At 49.1% G+C, this 18,200-nt stretch overlaps 7 protein-coding genes across 7 annotated transcripts; 3 read left to right on the plus strand and 4 right to left on the minus strand.

Annotated features, from left to right (window-relative positions):
- Positions 1-203: 203 nt before the first annotated feature.
- On the plus strand, positions 204-4,645 carry TrAtP1_005124 (uncharacterized protein; the record flags this gene model as incomplete). Its single annotated transcript, XM_014084439.2, has 7 exons — positions 204-753; positions 809-960; positions 1,020-1,202; positions 1,258-1,282; positions 1,339-1,908; positions 1,971-4,304; positions 4,561-4,645. Exons 1-7 carry the CDS (start codon positions 317-319, stop codon positions 4,643-4,645), a joined length of 3,786 nt encoding a protein of 1,261 aa, XP_013939914.2. The 5' UTR covers positions 204-316.
- Positions 4,646-4,990: 345 nt separating this feature from the next.
- TrAtP1_005125 (uncharacterized protein) lies at positions 4,991-6,104 on the minus strand. Its single transcript, XM_014084440.2, has 3 exons — positions 5,959-6,104; positions 5,647-5,889; positions 4,991-5,565 (listed from the first exon to the last, which is right to left on the minus strand). The coding sequence occupies exons 1-3, from the start codon at positions 5,969-5,971 to the stop codon at positions 5,159-5,161; spliced, it is 663 nt and encodes a 220-aa protein (XP_013939915.1). The 5' UTR covers positions 5,972-6,104; the 3' UTR covers positions 4,991-5,158.
- A 249-nt stretch (positions 6,105-6,353) lies between these two features.
- On the plus strand, positions 6,354-8,014 carry TrAtP1_005126 (uncharacterized protein; the record flags this gene model as incomplete). The annotated part of the gene is made up of 3 exons (XM_014084441.2): positions 6,354-6,608; positions 6,669-7,009; positions 7,066-8,014. 3 exons carry the CDS (start codon positions 6,354-6,356, stop codon positions 8,012-8,014), a joined length of 1,545 nt encoding a protein of 514 aa, XP_013939916.1.
- A 185-nt stretch (positions 8,015-8,199) lies between these two features.
- TrAtP1_005127 (uncharacterized protein) lies at positions 8,200-10,086 on the minus strand (the record flags this gene model as incomplete). Its single annotated transcript, XM_014084442.2, has 4 exons — positions 8,200-8,239; positions 8,290-8,439; positions 8,498-9,783; positions 9,862-10,086. The coding sequence occupies 4 exons, from the start codon at positions 10,084-10,086 to the stop codon at positions 8,200-8,202; spliced, it is 1,701 nt and encodes a 566-aa protein (XP_013939917.2).
- Positions 10,087-12,123: 2,037 nt separating this feature from the next.
- TrAtP1_005128 (uncharacterized protein) lies at positions 12,124-14,694 on the minus strand (the record flags this gene model as incomplete). The annotated part of the gene is made up of 1 exon (XM_066112592.1): positions 12,124-14,694. One exon carries the CDS (start codon positions 14,692-14,694, stop codon positions 12,124-12,126), a length of 2,571 nt encoding a protein of 856 aa, XP_065968677.1.
- Position 14,695: 1 nt separating this feature from the next.
- TrAtP1_005129 (uncharacterized protein) lies at positions 14,696-15,957 on the minus strand (the record flags this gene model as incomplete). The annotated part of the gene is made up of 3 exons (XM_066112593.1): positions 14,696-14,912; positions 14,969-15,676; positions 15,818-15,957. The coding sequence occupies 3 exons, from the start codon at positions 15,955-15,957 to the stop codon at positions 14,696-14,698; spliced, it is 1,065 nt and encodes a 354-aa protein (XP_065968678.1).
- Positions 15,958-17,827: 1,870 nt separating this feature from the next.
- Positions 17,828-18,043, plus strand: TrAtP1_005130 (uncharacterized protein; the record flags this gene model as incomplete). Its single annotated transcript, XM_066112594.1, has 1 exon — positions 17,828-18,043. The coding sequence occupies one exon, from the start codon at positions 17,828-17,830 to the stop codon at positions 18,041-18,043; it is 216 nt and encodes a 71-aa protein (XP_065968679.1).
- Between the last annotated feature and the right edge of the window lie 157 nt (positions 18,044-18,200).

Raw genomic sequence — 18,200 nt, forward strand, 5'->3', positions numbered from 1 at the left:
CTAAAGAATCTTGACTTCTATTCGCCTATTCGCCTATTCGCCTGTGCGACTCTATTCGACGTATCATTCGAGGAACGGCATCCAATCACGACTGCAGGACCCCAGCCTTATTTATTTCCCCTCCTTCAGCCTCCCTTTCTTTGCTTTCCCCTCTTTTGCTTTCCTTTTCATTTTCATATTTCTTTTTGATGCGTTTTTTTTTTGTCATCTTTCCACTGCTATTTCCATCCTCCTTCTACTTTTTTCCATATCACATATGTCAATAAGAATCATTACCAAAAATAAGACATTGTTATTTTAACCCTTCTTTTCATCCATGGCAGAGGCACTTGGGATTGCATCTGGGGTTGCGGGGATAGTGTCTCTTGGTATTGAAGTCTGCCAAGGCCTGCTTGAGTATTACGGTTCTTGGAAAGATGCCGAGAGTGAAGTGATGACAACATACAACTCCATGAAGGATCTCACCAAGATTTTACTTATTGTGGAGTCAACTCTCAATAGTCAAGACCAGACGTCAGAGATTATTGTCAAAATCCATGACAATGTTGCACTCTGCAAAGGCGGAATTGCCCAATTGAACAAAAAGCTTCAAAAGATCAAAGTCATCTCGTTGCCCAGCACCACAGGCGAGAAGTTACTTTCGCAAGCTCGGAGAGCCCTATATCCATTCAAGAAAAGCACATTGATCAAACTGCAAGAAATTGTGGAAGAGTTGCAAGCCAAACTGCATTTGACTCTCACAACACTCAATATGTAAGTACTGCCTATCTTTGAAGTTTCAGTTGCTTGAGTTCTGATAATCATACAGCAACATCTCCCTTCAACATTTTGATGTCGTGTCTGGTCAACTCAAACATTTATCCATCGAAGCGAATAAAACTCAGATAGGAATTGGGAACATTCAAAACTCGCTGGCAGATATTGATCGCAGAATCGATACAATAGAGTCCCTCTATGGCAGTACGTCCCATCACCAAGTATTACAGCCGTCAAGTATAGTTACTTATGTATGAAAACAGGTGAATATCTTCAAAAATTTTGCGACTGGCTTTCTCCTATATTCAATGTGTTTGAGAAAAAGCACCACGATGTCTACGCATTACCTGGCCGACAAGACTGGACGTGGGAATGGCTTCAAGACACTCAAGAATTCAAGAATTGGCTCTCCAGAACAGAAAGAGTATTGTGGTGTCCAGGACAACGTATGTAACTCTGTTCACCGATGCATTTCATTATTTCATACTAACGGGTGCCCAGCTGGCGTCGGAAAGACTGTACTATCGTAGGCAGCTATGATTTACACGGAGTTCGCGCCTTTTCAGCTAACGCATACAGCAGATCGTCTATTATTAACTACTTGGAGACTCAGGTTAAACAACCTGGTATTGGTATCGCATATATATACTGTGACTACAACAATGCGTTGCTCACAGTTCCCAACTTCATTGCGAACCTTTTGCAACAGCTATTCCGGCAAAGTCCAAAAAGTCCTGAAAACCTTCTCAAGATTTACAAAAGCTATACCAAGGACACTGTTCACCCAAGACTTGGAAAATGTTCCATATTGCTTCGAGATGTCATTGAGAGCTTCTCACATGTCTTTATTGTGGTCGACGGGCTCGACGAATGTCCTCACCGCGAGATTGATGATATCCGAGACCAACTTTTAGACCAACTGTTAAACCTGCCTCTCAAAACTCAGCTTCTGTTCACTTCTCGAGATTTGCCAGCCATTGCGCTCAGGTTCGCAACAGATCAGCGCTTGGAGATTCACGCAAGTAGGCAGGCTATCGAGGGCTATCTCCAGGCGCGCATCAATAACTCGAAGAACTTGCGTCGCCACATTCAAAGAAAGCCTAGCTTACAACAGGCCATTGTCGAGATGGTTGCACAAAAAGCAGATGGAATGTAAGCTCTCTTGAACAATATTATCCACCTACAAAAGATATTTGCGCTGACGAACGCCTTAGGTTCCTGCTTGTTCGAATGTATATCGACTTGTTGGCCACGAAAAACGTTCTCGGAATGGTTGAAAGTACACTGAGAAATCTTCCAGAAGGGTTGAAAGAACTGGACACAGCTTACGACGATGTTATCACGAGAATCCAAAATCAAGACGATGACGACGTCATGATGGCCAAACAGATTTTGACTTGGCTCTACTATGCTGCCCGACCTCTAAATCTCCAGCAACTTCGCCACAGCCTGGCTGTCAACCTGGTGGCCGAGGCTGATCCAGATGCTATTGAGTTGGACGAGGATTTTCTCCCCGATGAAGAAATCATAGTCTCCGTATGTGCTGGCATAGTGACTTGCCACGCTGAGAGCAATACGGTATCATTCATCCACTACACCACAAAGGAATACTTCAAACGGAGAATGGATCGACAAGAAATTGAACGATTTTTACATTTGGAAATAAACATCGCAGAGACCTGTCTCATGTACCTGTCTTTCGAACGCAAGGAGTTTGAAGACTTTCTAACAGCGAGGGAAGAACACATAGACGTGGACCCAGAACTTTACTATATGCTTACATTCCAGAGGCATATCGAGAAAGAGTGCCTCGATTGGGACCTTGATACTTGTTACCCACTCTTCCATTACGCAGCTCGATACTGGGGAGACCATGTTAAGGATATGCTCGGACAGGTCACCCAAGATCTATTCATGAGATTTGTGCAGCAGCGAACCGGTTTGGAGGCATCTGTTCAGGTGTTGGCCGAGAAGGAGTATTATGGACAAAGATTTCCGATTTCAATATCAGGCCTTTGCCTAGCATCATTCTTCGGATTGGAAGGAATAGTGACGATGTTATTAGAAGACGGTCAAAATGTAAACGCGAAGAACGAAGATGATTGGACGGCACTTCATATAGCTGCCACAAGAGGACATGCGGCAATAGTGCAGCTATTGATTGACAAGGGCGCAAGCGTCAATGCGGTGACAGACGTGCCTGACAACGAGACTTCCAGAGCAACAGCCCTGCACTGGGCCGCACGAAGCGGTCATGAGAACGTGCTGGATATCTTGCTCAATAACGGCGCGGACATTGATTTGCGGACCGGGGACGGCGAAACAGCACTCCACTGGGCAGCAGGGAAGGGCCACGTAGGAGCCATTGCACTGTTGTTGAACAGAGGTGCGGATTTGGAAGCAAAGTCCGTACACGGGTTCACACCGCTATGTACTGCAGCCCGGAGTGGGCAAGAAGCTGGTGTGATGGTTTTGATTGAGAGAGGCGCTGATCTCTCGGTCACCACCGAGGGAGATTCTCTCCTCCATTTCGCCGCTAAAGGTAGAAATGTAGAGATAGTACAGCTGCTTCTAGACAAAGGCTTTGATGTAAATCTCATCGGTGCAAGTGGCGAATACCCTCTGCACGCCGCGGCGGGGTCTTTTGGTTATAGACTTAATTATAAGCCAGACGGTGTCGTCAGGCTGTTACTGAGGGAAGGAGCAGATATTTCTAACAGAGAGGGACATGGAAGAACAGCGCTTCACGCTAGCGCTTTGATGATGGGGGGCGATAAAACGGCGCGCCTGCTTCTAGAGAGCGGAATTGAGGTTGACGCTCAGGACGACACCGGGGAGACTGCGTTGCATGTCGCTGCCAAGTTCGGAAGCGACACTGTCGTGCAGATACTTATCGAACATGGAGCTGATGTCACTGCGGAGACTGAATACGGAGAGACTGCGTTGGAATTCGCAGCTTGGAATGGCCATGAAGCCATAGTGCGGCTCCTATTGGAGCACCTTGACGGAGAGGATTCTGAAGCTTGGCTGGCCACTTCACGTATTTTCGATGTCGCCATGGCTGGTGATGTAGAAGCCATGCAGCTACTCCTTGATCAAGGGGCTGATATTAGTACAGCAGAGGATTACGAGGGGAAGACACCGCTACATATGGCTGCCAGCAGAGGTCACGTCGCGCTATCCAGGCTGTTACTCGAGAACGGCGCCGACGTCGATGCAATTGACTTGGAAGACTACACTCCTCTTGCTAGGGCTGCTCAATACGGAGACATCGAAGTTGTACGTCTTCTTCTAGAGCATGAAGCAGACATTACGCTAGGGGAACCACCATTATTTTGTGCTATTGATCCGAGCATGGGTTATGGTGATGTAGAGATTGTTCAGCTGCTGTTAGAGAACGGAGCTGATGTATCTGCGACTCACCAGCGTTGGGGAACTACATTGGATGCAGCTATGCACCAAGATTCAGAGCTAATAATCGATTTACTGCTTGAATATGGAGCCGTGGTTGGGCCGCAAAATAAAGACGGAGAAACTGCAGAAACTGCGTTAGATTGAGGTATTAAATGAGGGGAAGATATATCGAATTTGTGACTTTGGAAAATGATATTTTTTTTAAAAAAAAAAAAAAAAAAAAAATGTTCAACCCATTTTTAGTTAGGAAAAAAAGAATTAGTTTCCTTTCAAGCTCTATAAATGTTCTCAATCGTAGGTAACCTGTAAATCTGTATACATAACCTTGTTACAACTTATTCATACCCTGGGGCTCTATCAGTTAATTAGGATCGAACGCATACTTTCTAGCCCTCTTCGAGTCAAACAAGAACTGCTGTCTATTCGGGATATTCAAGTGAGAAATCTCAAGATCTTTTATGCAGATCTGCTGTAATCTGCTAAATGACGAGCGGAGTGCGCGTTGACTCGCCAAATCCTGAATCGGGTCTCGCAAAAATCATGCGTCTATTGAGGGCAATGTTAGCACCATGCCGGTCGACTTAGATAAGGCTATCGAAGTGGTGGAATAAATGTCTTTCAACCATGAAAATATGCCTGTCTTTACTTCAGCTGGCGAGACTTGTGTAGGAGCATGAGATTGTTACCGTAATGAAGTCCTTCAGATTCCTCGCAAATGACAGGGCTACTGTTATATTTTCAAGTGAAGCGGTGGTTTCTACTGACAATATCGCTATTAATATTCGATTGCTAAGACTTTCATACTTTGAAGACATAATCCGTAGGCTGGAAGGGCGTGACTCGAGGTAAGGCAAGATGATGGCATAAAATAACAGGACGTAGAAAGGCACTAAAACGCAATATGCGTACATTCAAAATAATTAATACACCTAAAAGATCCACCCTATACAAGCTTGTATATAAGAAAAAGAACAGAAGTCAAATTTGTCTATGCCTCTCTTCTGGCTTTTACACCGCTGCCGTTCAAAAAGTAATACACTGGCAGAAATAAGAGAGACCCAATTACAGAAAGGCCGGTAGCATACAGCTGCCACAAAAACACCAATAGAGGCCCAAAATATGGCAGCACAAACGCGACAAAGTCGTTTGTTTGATACAAGTCCTCTTGGCTGGTAATGTAGTATCTCAGCCTCTCTTGGCCTGGGCCGGACAGCGCAGATGACGATCGACCGTCTGTGCCATTTTTCGCGGGCAGTTGTCCAGGTTCTGATGACGATCTCTGCGCGAGCTGCAAGACAGAGACCAGTTTGACGGAAGATTTATGGAAGGGAATGAACCATATTGAAAAGGTCTGGCGAATAGAGACGAATAACGTGCTGTTGCGCTGATCATATACTACAGCTCCAGGTTAGCCAAAGGGCGCTCATTTTGGTACACCGCCACTCATTCTCTACATCATAAATCAAGACAACGTACCAGCAGAGTCTACTGTGAGATCAATGCGCGGACTCAGCGTGCGATACCAGCGATAGATGCCGAGGATGAGCCAGCGCGAGTCGAGATCCCTTGCCAGCGGGATAGAGCCCTGTGAGAAGGACGGCACGCGACAAAACGGGTGGATGAAGGACGCATTGGGGAGAAAGTAGGTGTTGAGCGCGTCTTCCTGCTGCTGCGGCGAGCCTTTGGTGAGAGTGTCAATGACAGAGGCGATTTCTTGAGCTGGAATTGAATCATTTGTTAGTGATTATAATGAAGCTGTTGAGGATAGAGAGAGGCTCATCAAATTACCTGGATTCTCCATGGTGATGTTATGTGCAAATTGTACGCGACAAAGAATGAAGTTGGCAGAATTGAGTTGCAAAAAACTGAAAAGCGCAAACTTTGGCCGTTATGAGTGCCATTTCTGGCGTTTGTTTCAGGGATTCGTCCCTGCTTAGCTGGCAATCACATGCCAAACCAGGGGAGCTTCTCGCGATGAAAAACTGTTGCCAGATTCGGCATCGATGAGTTCATCATGTGGAGCCGAGCCGGCTTTGAAACTTGTGACGTCAGCATCACGAACGTAGGATTGTGAGAGGGAATTGGAAGCAAAGAATGTTTATAAAAGTTTGTTTTCCCGTCTCTCAGTCTCGGCTCTCTTCATGATTATTCTCTCAGAAACTGCAATTGAATGAGCCGCAGCCATGCCTCGAGACACGGGCGTTGCGAATCCGCTCTTCCACCCACTACTCTTCCTCTACCAGCTGCTGCAATGGGTCATCAGCACCCTCATTGCCCCTAATCCTCCTCCTAAAAATACTGAATTGAAGCGCCCGAGAATCGCCATCATCGGAGCTGGACTCACTGGCGTTTCGGCGGCAGCTCACTGCGTTGGCCATGGCTTTGACGTGACGATTTTCGAGGCGGGCCCGAGGGAGCGCCTTGGTGGTATTTGGAGCGTAAGCCAAATCTTACACCAAAATGGAAGAAAAATACAAGTTGGCTAACAAATTTTACAGAGGGTAAATGAAACATCTGGCCTCCAAATTCACTCCGTCATGTACCGCTTCCATCCCTCTGTCAAATGGGAGCGCGGCTATCCCACTCGCAAGGAAATTGTAGAGCAAGTCGAGCAAGTTTGGAAACGCTACGGCCTGGACGAAAAGACCAAGTTTGGCGTCAAGGTCAAGGGCCTCAAGCAGGACGAACAGACGCGATGGATCATCAACAATGATCCTTCTCTGGGTCGATTTGACGGCTTGATTGCGGCGACTGGAACCTGCGGCGATCCCAAAATGCCACACATTCCTGGTATGGAGAAGTTTAAGGGAGAAATCTACCACTCTAGCGAGCTTACTGGGTACGTCCAATCACGAATTATTTTCAATTTCAGCGAGCTAATAGTTACGGCTACAGAAAGGATGCCAAAAACAAACACGTCGCCATCATCGGTGGAGGAGCCTCAGCCGTCGAAGCACTCGAATTTGCATTTTCCGCCGGTGCGGCAAAGGTCTCAATTCTTTCTCGATCTGACAAATGGATCATCCCGCGAAACATGATTGTCGACACGCTCCTCAGTCTCAACATCTTTGGCCAAGAAACTTTCCTCTCCTTCATCCCCGAGTTCTTCCTCCGCAAGTTCTTTTACCGCGACCTTGAGGATCTGGCGCCGACTCATGACAAGGGCATCTTTATGGGCACGCCAATGGTCAACTCTGATGTCATGGACAAGCTTCGTCAGGGCAAAGCAGAATGGGTCCGCGGTGACATTGAAGGATTCAAGAAGAGCGGCGTCCAGGTCAATCGTCGTTCTCGCGGTGTTCCAAAAGACGGCCCTGGCCACGAGGAGCTCATCAAGGCCGACATGGTCATCATGGCAACTGGTTTCAAGCGACCCTCACTGGCAATTCTTCCCGATGACTGTTTCCAAGATCCCTATGGACCGCCAAACTGGTACCTGCAGACTTTCCCTCCAGCACACCCATCCATCTCCGCCATCAACTCTACCTTTGTGGAGGCAATTGGTACTGTCGGTAACTGGCACATTGGCATCTACACTCGCATCCTCCTCATGTTCCTGCTTGACCCCCTAACACGACCAAGCCGATGGTGGATGGAGCGCTGGATCGACATGACGCGCACGCTGAAGAAGTTTAGCCCAATGGGTGCTTTTGACTTCTTTACCTATCTCGAGCTGGTCTGGTGGTTTGTCTTTTGCGTGACATTCAACCCGTTCCGATGGAAGTGGGCACTTTTCGTATTCTTCGGCATTGGTATTGGGATTCCAAACGCAATTATGGAGCAGGAAAAGAAGTTTATGAATGGGGAAGCTTACAAGAATAGAGATGAGGGGACGAGCTTTTAGAGAAAGCATTTATTTTAGGATATATATCATGGAATAGCCTACAAAATTGCTTTGTGGTACATAGAAAATATGTAGATTCAAGCGTCCATCTACAATAAATACGGATATTGACAATAGATAAAACACCCAGTTCATCACCAACCAAGCGTTTTATATCATTAATCGAAGCTTGCCGTGCTTTGGAATTAGCCAAAGAGTTTTTCGAGGATTTTCTCGAACCCGTTTCTAAACACTGTTAACAAATATCACTGTCAACATGTATTACCGGAGCATACCTTGGTGGAGTAGAGATATAACTCCTCTGGTACTCCTCAATCTCATCCAAGTCCTTGAAAAGATCAATTTCTTCTGGCTTGCGAATCTCCGTCTTACGAATGAATTTGTAACCGAAATACAAGATCGGGTATACAAAAATCATTGCATACCTATCAATTCAAAGAGATTAGTCCATCAATTGCTTCCAGTCATATCAAAAATACTCACGAGAACAAGAAATCTGCAATTTTCCACATGCCAGGCAACGGCAAGAAAACCGTATACCCGCCCACGAAAGCCATGACAAATGTCCACACCAGTGCATAATAAGCAGCATACGGCATGAACCACGCTTTATACGGCAGCGTGTCCCGGCTGATACCCTGTGCCTTGAGCGCCCGGTGGAAGCACAGATACGACACGCACACGGCGCAGAAATTGATGAGCTGGGACGCCGTCACCAGAGAAACGAACCAGTTCAAAACAACGGCAGTATTAGACGAGAGCTGGAGGAATGACAGCAACGCAAAGAGCAAAGTACAGCCAACGCAGTAGACGGGAATACCAGCCTTTGTGCATGTCGTCAGAAACCTCGGCGCTTTTCCCTCCAGAGCCAGTCCGTATAAAGAACGAGACGCGCAGTAGACGTAGGAGTTGCCCGCGGAGAAAGCAGCAGTCAGGACAGCGGCGTTGACAATGTGTGGCAGGACTTTGATTCCCAGGCGGTTCATGGCAACGACGTATGGAGAAGCAGCGGCACCAGGCTTGGAGTTTGCAAAAGCCGCAATGAGCTCGCTGTCGTTGTAAGGAACGAGAATGCCCACGCAGAGAGATCCCAGGATGAAGAACGCAGTCAGTCGGTAAAACACGGCGTTGTAGGCTCGAGGCATCACCACGCGAGGATTCTCAGCCTCACCAGCTGCCATGGAGACGTAATCCGGTCCGGCAATGGTAAAAGCTGCCAAAATCAGGCACTGCAAGAAGCCCAGCCAGCGTCCCAAGGCGCCCTCATAGTACAGCTCCGCAAAAGCTCCCGGCTCGTTCCAGAATCGAAATCCAAAGCGGTCTTTCTGGGGATTTCCTCCCAGCATCGCTATAAAGGTGAAGAAGATGAGTCCCACAATGAGAAGGACTTTCCCAATGGCGGCCCAGAATTCCGTCTCGCCGTACCACTTCACCGCAATCACGTTGATGAGAGCGTAGAGAATAATGACAATGGCAATGACTGCCGCCGTAGGAATCGCATCGGTCCAAAAGCGAAGAATAAAATTGCAGGCCGTCACTTCAAAGGGCACCAGCGCCGCCTCAAAGATGAAAAAGTTCCATCCCGTCGCGAACCCAAAGGCCTCGTCGACGTAGCGGCCGGCGAAGCGGATAAAGGGCGAGGAGATGGGCAGGTAGGTGACCATTTCGGCCATGCAGAGCGTCACGGCGAGGACGATTGTGCACCAGAAGCTAAAGGCGATGAAGAGGCTGCCGGGACCGCCGTTGAGGAGACCTTGGCCGATTTGAACCTATACGATGAGAGGAAATAGACTACCGTATAAGCCACATGGTACGATTCAGGGGGAGAGTATCTGTACTGTACGCACATAGAGAACGGTGCCAATGGTGCCTCCAATGCCAATGAGCTGGATATGCCTGGCCTTGAGATTTCGGTGAGTCGTGTTTCGATTCTTGCTACCGTTGGAAGACAGAGAAACTCGAATGTCGTCGAGAGATTCAGTGACGGCGCCTCCGCTCTTGGTTTCACCACCATTGCCGGCTTTTTCTTTCTCCTGGCGGGAGTACGCCGGCAGGATACCGGAAGAAGTCATTGGAACGAATCTTGTTATGTTTGTCGGCTATCGATGATTTCACAGCTTTTGCGGCGTATAGAAATGGGCCAAGAGAATCAACGTTGGCAGCGGATCTTATCGTCTATCTTACGCCAATTGCGAGACAAGTATCCAAAATAGGGAGGAGCGCAAAAAAGCTATGCGCACCAGCAGAAAAGAGCAGAAAGCAGCTTTCCAACTCTTTCAGCGTATAGACTTGAGGAGAAGAGAAAAGAACTCGACTACGAATTCCATGCGTCGCGACTGTTTTCCTTTCAGTTGTGTTTCAGCAAAATAAAACCTGTTTTTTTGAGAGAAGAGCAGCAGCAGTTGTTGGTTAAGCAACTGAGACAAAAAAGCAAGACAAAAATCTTAATATCGAACAAGCGTCATCCAAAAGAAAGAAAAAAGTCAGATGAGAGAAGGACAATCTTCAAAAAAAAAAAACATGAATCCGCCCGCGTGTGTATTTATTCGTTTTTACCTGGGCCGAGGGAGGGGAGCCGAGCCGACTCTGTTAGTCTGCGGGTCTGTTTCTCTCTTTTCTCAGAGTGGGCCAGATCGAGCAATTGAGCTCATCGCCTGAGCTTCTGAAAGCGGTCTGGCCGTTGAGCAAAGCAAGCAGGGACGGGCAGATGGAGACATTTTGAAGCGTGTTTGCTATCTTTTGCCCGTATGTGTGCATGTACTTTTACAACCTGGGGCTTCTTGTGGCTTTGATGCTCGCAGCATTTCTGACGTCCCCCACACGATGCCAAATCCGGGGATCGAAGAACTCTAATATAGCATTCTATAGTATGTCATGACATCTCCTTCAAGATTCAATAAAATCATGCCCAAATAGCAGATGCCGTTGAAATCAATCCATCTTGTCCCTTGGAACAAACGAGCACAATCCCGCGGCCAAGCAAAATCTGACTGAAATTTTCAAAACAGCAAAACCGTTAGGTCCAGGCCTGCAGGGCTAATGCACCTCTAGCTCTAGCCTCTCGCTGATCAAGAGACAAAAGTTGGGGGAAGCGGGCGTGGGGAACGACTTTTGACAGGCCATCTATCGAATGTGACGGAAAGAGGCTGCATAATAGATACATCATGCGTTATGGCGGGCATGCGGTCTATAATTGGAGATGGATCTGGAAGAAAGTCTTACAGATCAACTGAAGCCACCACGCCTGCTGTACTCTATCAAACCAGTGGCGTTACTCTAAAGCTCTACCCCATCCCGGCACTATAAACGCCCCGGACAGCTACTAAACACTTGCTTCATGCACTAAGTGACCGCCCAGCCTCTTCTGCCCCTGGCCAAAGCATCTGAAGAGGGCCAAGCAAACAGCCTCGGTGGAAAGGATCCGGAAATGACATCACCTCGGCCCCGTATACCGCAGTGGGATCTAGCCCAGTCGATACAAGCATCAACAGGCCATCATCTGCTCCACCACAAGTAAGCAGAAGAGAAAGAGGCCAATGCATGTAACGTGTGCCTCTTCGTTTCTCTTGCTTCACTTATAAAGACAGTCAGTTGGCTTCAGCGGTTCGGCTTAGGTGGAGATGGCCCGCCCCGTTCCTATTCAAAAGCAAAAAGGTCATTGAACTTACGAGTCATGGCAGTAAGCTTGCCGTCGAATACTGCAACGTAGATGACGCAGAATCTCTGTCCACAATCAGTAGATAATTCCTTGTGATTACCCCTTGAAACAGATTGTAAAAGAAAGGCTTCACATTTTAAACTATGCTAGTAGCGTACAATATATGGACTTTGATAATGTACAGTCCACTCCATATCCTCTCCTTCAAATGAGACATAGGAAATATACATAAAAACACACATACACAAACATTCTTGTTTGGTACCACTCGTTACAAAGGAAAAATGCCACCTTGTTGGTTGTTCATGCCATAGAAATTACATATATATAAAAAGAAAACACATCCAAAATCATCGCCTTGGCGATGCACTCTCTCAACACTTTTGGCCAGACAAAAAGGAAACAATAGTGGGTATCGTTCAAGCACTGCGCCGCCCATTTCTGCGTCATCTTACAACTCGTCTTTGCCATGCTTCGCCGCGTCGGTTGCCTTGCTCGCAATGCTTCCCACCTTCTCGCCTACTGATCCAGCAGCCGCGCTGGCTTCGCTCGCCAAGCTTGCCACGTTCTCAGACGCCGTGGCATACGCGGCTTGAAGCCTTGATAGTACACTCTCCGTAAAGGGCGGCTCTCGGCCAACAATCAACTCCGAAACAAGCTCGCTCACAGCTTCATATTCGTTTGCAGCACCAGCCGACGCAGTCTGAGTAGCCTTGGCAACGGCCGATGTAGCGCTTGCTACCACGGCCTGCGCGTCTGATACCAGACTATCGTACCATCCAATCGCCGCTGGTGTTGGTTGACCGTACACGTCAATGCTCAGCTGGCTAACGATTGTTCCCCACGTCTCTCCAATGGCTAGTCCGGCGTTGAAGATCTGTTCAGCTGCAGCATCGTGTACAGAGTTTATGGTTTCGTCCACAGCATCAACCGCAGAAGCAACATTCTCAGTGGCCTTGGAGTAGGCAGATTCAGCAGCCTTGCCCGCAGCAGAGGCCATTGAAAGTGCAGAGTCAGTAAGAGCCATGGGTGTCGGGGTTGGCGTGGCTGTGGCTGAGGACCATGCTGACGAAGCGGCAGATATGAAGTTGTTATAGCGGTCATGTGCGACACCAAGCCCAGCGTAATAGTTGTATTTGGCCTGTTCGTAGTATTTTTCGATTGCACCAGTTGGAGTGGGTGTTGCCGTCGCCAGTCCCATGGCAATCAGAGCACTTTGATATTGAAGCTCGGCCCAGAGCTTCCCCTCATTCAGGCGTTCCGCAGCAATCGCCTCTACTTTGCTCCAGTCTACCAACGTTGGGGCAGCCTGGGCGGTCGTTGGCGTGCCATAGACTCCGGCAGACGCAGCATCAACCACCTCTTGCAGCCTGGAACTAGCCGCGGCGATTGCTTGATCATAGGCACCGGAAACCGAGGAAAGAAGCTGGTTTTGAACGGCTGGAGTTGGCGTGCCATGGATTTGCGCGGAAATGATTGATACCGCACTCGAATACTGGCCAGATGCTAAAGAGACTGCGTTGGAATAGGCTGCCTCAGCGGCTTTAGTCGCGCTAGATAGGAAATCGTCATCATCAGTTTCATCGTCCTCGTCCAAAATGGGTTGTCGTCGTCCGGAAACTACCTGAGCGGCCGCGCCGAAGAATGTCGCCTTTACGGAAGCGGTGTCATCAACCAGGGATGCTTGTTCGTGTGGCCATAAAATTTCGTCCTCTTCCAGGATTTCAGGCTCGGTTTCCAGCACCTCGTCGGTAGTAGTTTCGGCAGCAGGCTCGGCGACAGGTTCAGTGTCAGCCTCATCATCGTTGGGTGTCGAACGAGGGTCCTCCAGAACAATTGGGCTCGATTCTTCATCTTCGACTTGGTTGACAAGAACCTGGGGCGTTTCGGTTTCTACTTCGGGCTCCTTGATACTTTCAGTAACAAGTTGTGGGAGTTCCTCAGTCTGGTTGGTAAGCGGCTCCTGGTCTTCAGTGGGGATGTCAGTGGGCTCCGCAACATGTTCAAAGATATCCGAGGTCGCTTCCTCAGTAGCACCGGAAGCTTCGCTCGAATCTACAGATGAATGCTCATCCAAAGAAGCACTGCTGACGGCGGGTTCGGACTCCAAAGGTGTCGTCTCCTCAGTGGTCTCCTCAGTGACCTCCCCGGTTACTTTTTTCTGGATGGTATCCACGACATCCTGGACGGTGTCAAATACCGGCAACGAAGAATTGCCATCAGCGGCTTCCTCAGCGGCAGCATCGACATCTCCTTCTTCCTGCTTCTCAGACTCTTCTGACTCTTCAGCTACTGGAGGGTTCTGTGCTGCCTCAGCAGCTTGTTCCATTGCCTCTGAATCAAAATTGTCTGTAGCATCATTTGCGATAAGCTTCCACTGAGCCACTCGCTTGAGGCGAGCCAGCTCTTTGGCAGCCGCAGAGGCAATGGTCATTCCATCCTCTTCGACAAATGCAGCAGCATCCTGTGCGTCGAGCAGGGTAGGGTGGGTGATGATGAGTTGTTTCAGATCTTCAGTCCAATCTGCGAGCACCTGCTTTAGCTCGTGATACTTTGCCCAGTCCTTGTAGCTAACTCCATCGGTCCAAGCCCACTTCATGCCAAGTTGCTGCAGTGCAAGATTTCTAGTCTCGTCAAGGATCTGGAAATGGACATCAGCGGCTCTAAGGACTCTGGCTTGCAGATCAACATCGTATTCTTCTCGCCACGTCCTGATCTCTGTAGCGGCCTGCTTGATAGCGATGCCGGCAGCTCTGATGGCGCCAATGATTCGCTCTTCAGCGTCTTCCAGCGATCCACCTGCACTCTCCGCGACAATGCTGGAAATCTTTGCTTTCAGTCCATCAGTCTCCGAATCCACTGTGGTTTGGAGCTGCTCAACAAGTGGCTTCCCACTAGAGGGAATCACTTGGGCAATCATACGGTTCGCAAGCTCGTCGATGCGGTCTTCCATATCGACAGCGCCCTCGTCAGCTTGGGTAGCGAATTTACTCTGCCACAGCTCAAGGTCTTCCGTCACCATCTCACGGGCCTTTCTCCTTGTCTCGGATTCGTTTTCTCCAGGGGGGAGGGGGCTGAACGGGCATCCAGTAGGTTGACTCCGTCGACTGCTGCTCCTCGGCGCTGGAGGTTGAGCTAAACGTGGCACGTTCGGAGGCCGTTGTGCTCTGCGATTGTGTCGCTTGGGGAGCCGGTTTACTGAAAGAAGATCGCGGAGGCTCGGTAGTTGTCCTTCGTCTTCTATCTCCTGTTAGACAAGGGGGGAGCGGTAATGGAAAACCCAGGACAGCACTTACGTAGACGAGTTTACTTCGGGAAGCACCTTGGTCCTGGCCCGGTTCTTGTATCGTTCTAAGCGCTCGCCAATGCGAACAAGCTGAGGCTCCACGTTCTCGACATAAACCATTCGGACCTGAGGCCACACTGCCTTGTTAAGAAAGGCATTCGTCCTCGCCCAAGTCCAGTGAGCAGCGGGCAGCGCCGTCTCCGTGGCGAAGCTGGAAGCAGCACTGTAGCCTTGCTGGGCATAGGGTTGCAGAAGCTCGTATGTCGGTAGCACATATTCGTGGTACACTTGGAGAGAATTATCGCGTCCGACTTCGTAGTAGGGTCCGAGGACTTCGCCTGCGCGCCCCAGGTGCGGAGCAATGGACTCCTCGTACTGCTGCTGGGACAGAGCGCGGAGCTGCTCTACCTGAGGCCGACCGTGCTTCTCCCATTGAGCCCAAACTTGCTCCTGGCCTTTTTCAACCCATGGCGCACCATATTGGACGGCATAAACGCGCACCGGCGCCAGGATGTGAGAATCGACGGAGTTGTAGTAAGGTCTCGCAAAGTCCACGTATGGCTCAAGGTATTGCTCGTAGCAGGGCAGCGTATACGGGACGATGGCCTCTTTGGCTTGGAAATATGGCTTGCAGATGTAAGGAGAATCTTCGTTGCACTCCTCCAGCGTGGAAGGACAGCGGAACAGAAGCGTAAGGATAACGGCCCAAGTCGCAAGTCTGAGCATGTAAACATCAGCACACGATATCTCCCCGCGCATCGGCACGCAACTGGAGGAGGAAAAGATGGGCGCATCTCTCCGCCGGACAAAGCAAGCAATTGGCCCGCGATAAGGCAATAAACACGATGCAATTACTCACCTGGCAATCGAGCCAAACAAAAAGCCCAGCAATCCGCGTGGTCTTGATCCAGATCGTTTGTGGCCCGCCGTCTGGCCATTCATCTTGCCATTCACATGCGAGGAGCCGTTGCCCGGCTTCAGGCCGCTGGACTCGGCCATGAGAGAAAAGTATGCTCGGTCAGCGTCGTACTAGAAGTGGCGGTCAGTTCGCGGCGAATGCTGGAGAGAAGCAGGGCATAAAGGGTGAAGAAGATGGTGAAAAGGTCGAATCATGAACGAAGGTGAGCACAAAAAAGAAAAGAGTGTAGAAGAAAAAATAGAGGCCAGCTCAGGACGTAATAGAGGCTAGAAGGCGCTGAAAGACACTGGAGGGTCCCTACCATATTTCTAGTGGATTGGTGCTGCAGCCTAGCAGGTAGCATCTCCTTGGATGGGGGAGCCCCGTAAAGTAGCGGCAAGGTATCGTCGCCCCAAATATCCCTGTAAAAGTACCGCATCGTGACTGCGGGGCAGCATCGACCTCCGCTGACCCACTGGAGCTGGCGCTGGAGCTGCCCACTGAAGGGGATTTTTTGGCACTTGACAGGATTCAATATTAGATCAATATTAATCACGGCGTTTCAGCGCAAGCCTGGACTCGAAACAGCTTCTGAGCCTTGCCTAGCTCAAGGGATTGATTGCGAGATTAGCCCTGTGTCAGGAGCTTGGGGAACACGGCTCTGCGGTGCCGAGATGCCAGCGCTGCTTTATATACTCGGACACGCACGGCATCCATTACACCAGACGGGAGCAAACGCGCAAACAAGAAGCGATCGTCTATCTCTGTTTGTGCTTTTACACATGCTATTGGGCATTGATTACTTCACCGGCACACGTCATGGCGCTTTCGTGGTTGACGGCGCTGGCCAGAAGCTTGTTTTTGGCTGCCATCGACATCGGCGATGCAGCAGCCTCGCATGGGCTGGAGACATGAAACAGCACAATTATTGGACCCCCGGCTGGCCACTAGACTGTAGATCCGCCATCACTAGGCAAAGGGTGGGTGTGGTTGACTGCGACGAGCAAGAAACGTGGTCTAGATGGCTATGCACACGTAAGTATAGTATGATATCGATGAGCAGAAGCTGATGCCTTTGGACAACACCGTCCAGGTACTAATGCATAGTTCTCAAGTGGTGGACAGCATTAGCCAAGTTGCCAAGGCACCGATTCGAACGGATGATAACAGATGCGACTACTGCAAGTATCTTGCGGGTAACGCAGTAGATTCGTGGCCTTTAGTGAGATGCGAGCTGAGAGCAATATCGCCACATTGATATCGTCATGACATCAACGCCGCGGCGGAAAGTAAGGGCCGTGCAGCATATGCATAAAAGTGCTTTTTATAGCAAATGGATGAGCACCGCCATTACCATTATCACGTCTACTTTATTCCGCCCCAGTTCCAAGTCTTCACTATTGAATGCGTAGTGTTATAATGCATAAGCTGAATACATGTATATGGTTTGGGTACGCTAGAGTGAGCATCTTCGGTGAGGCGTCAAACTAATGTACACAATCTAGAACTCAGCCTCTGGGTTACACGTATATATAAAATATATCAGAAATAAACCAACATGAGAAAATAAGATGCAATAAATATTATGAATCGCTGTCATCAGCTCTGTGCTAACTTATATCAACCCAGCCATAGGCGAATGCAGTGAACATTAGTAGTACAAATTACTGACCTTGAGCATGACAAGTCCTACAACTCAATCTAATACGAATACCATTCTTGCCTTGTTCTGATGAGTTTTTTCCTTGGCAGATAAGAAAGAAAATGTAATTATCCCCATCAACGTGGCACAAAGCATCTTGCCCGTATCTTCGAACCTTGTCTGCCAAATGATAAACCACAGTGCATGTTCTTCCTTCTTCACGCGGCGCTACTTTGCAGATACCCGCGCAGCCTGCAGCTTTTCACCCATCATCAAGTCGTCCGCTAGTACCCTCGACTCTCCCGCTCGCGCACAGACGGACGCCCGCCATGGCGTTTCTCCGTGTTCCGCTGAATCCTGGAATTTCTGCCTCTCTGTCTCATCCATCCTCTTCGACATTCATTCTCCTGCATCTAGAACTCCCCGCTTCTCCCCTCAGGTTCACCCAAAGCATTGATAGCTTACGACACCCCGGCATCTCCCAGTCCAAACGACGCCCGACCCGATCAGCCACCAGAAAGCGAGGTCCGCTTGATAACAACTGATAGAGGGGCGGAGACTTTGCGCGGAACACCCGCCACAAAGGCTGTCTGTCGGTATTCCTTCAACCCGCCTCGCTCAACAAACTTTCCCGAACAACTTAAGCCCATGATTTCCCCCGGCTTCCTCCTTCGATAACTTCCCCATCGTGGGCGTCTCTTT

The sequence above is a fragment of the Trichoderma atroviride genome, chromosome 2 (assembly GCF_020647795.1).
Source record: "Trichoderma atroviride chromosome 2, complete sequence".
In the NCBI taxonomy this organism is placed as follows: Eukaryota; Fungi; Ascomycota; class Sordariomycetes; order Hypocreales; family Hypocreaceae; genus Trichoderma; species Trichoderma atroviride.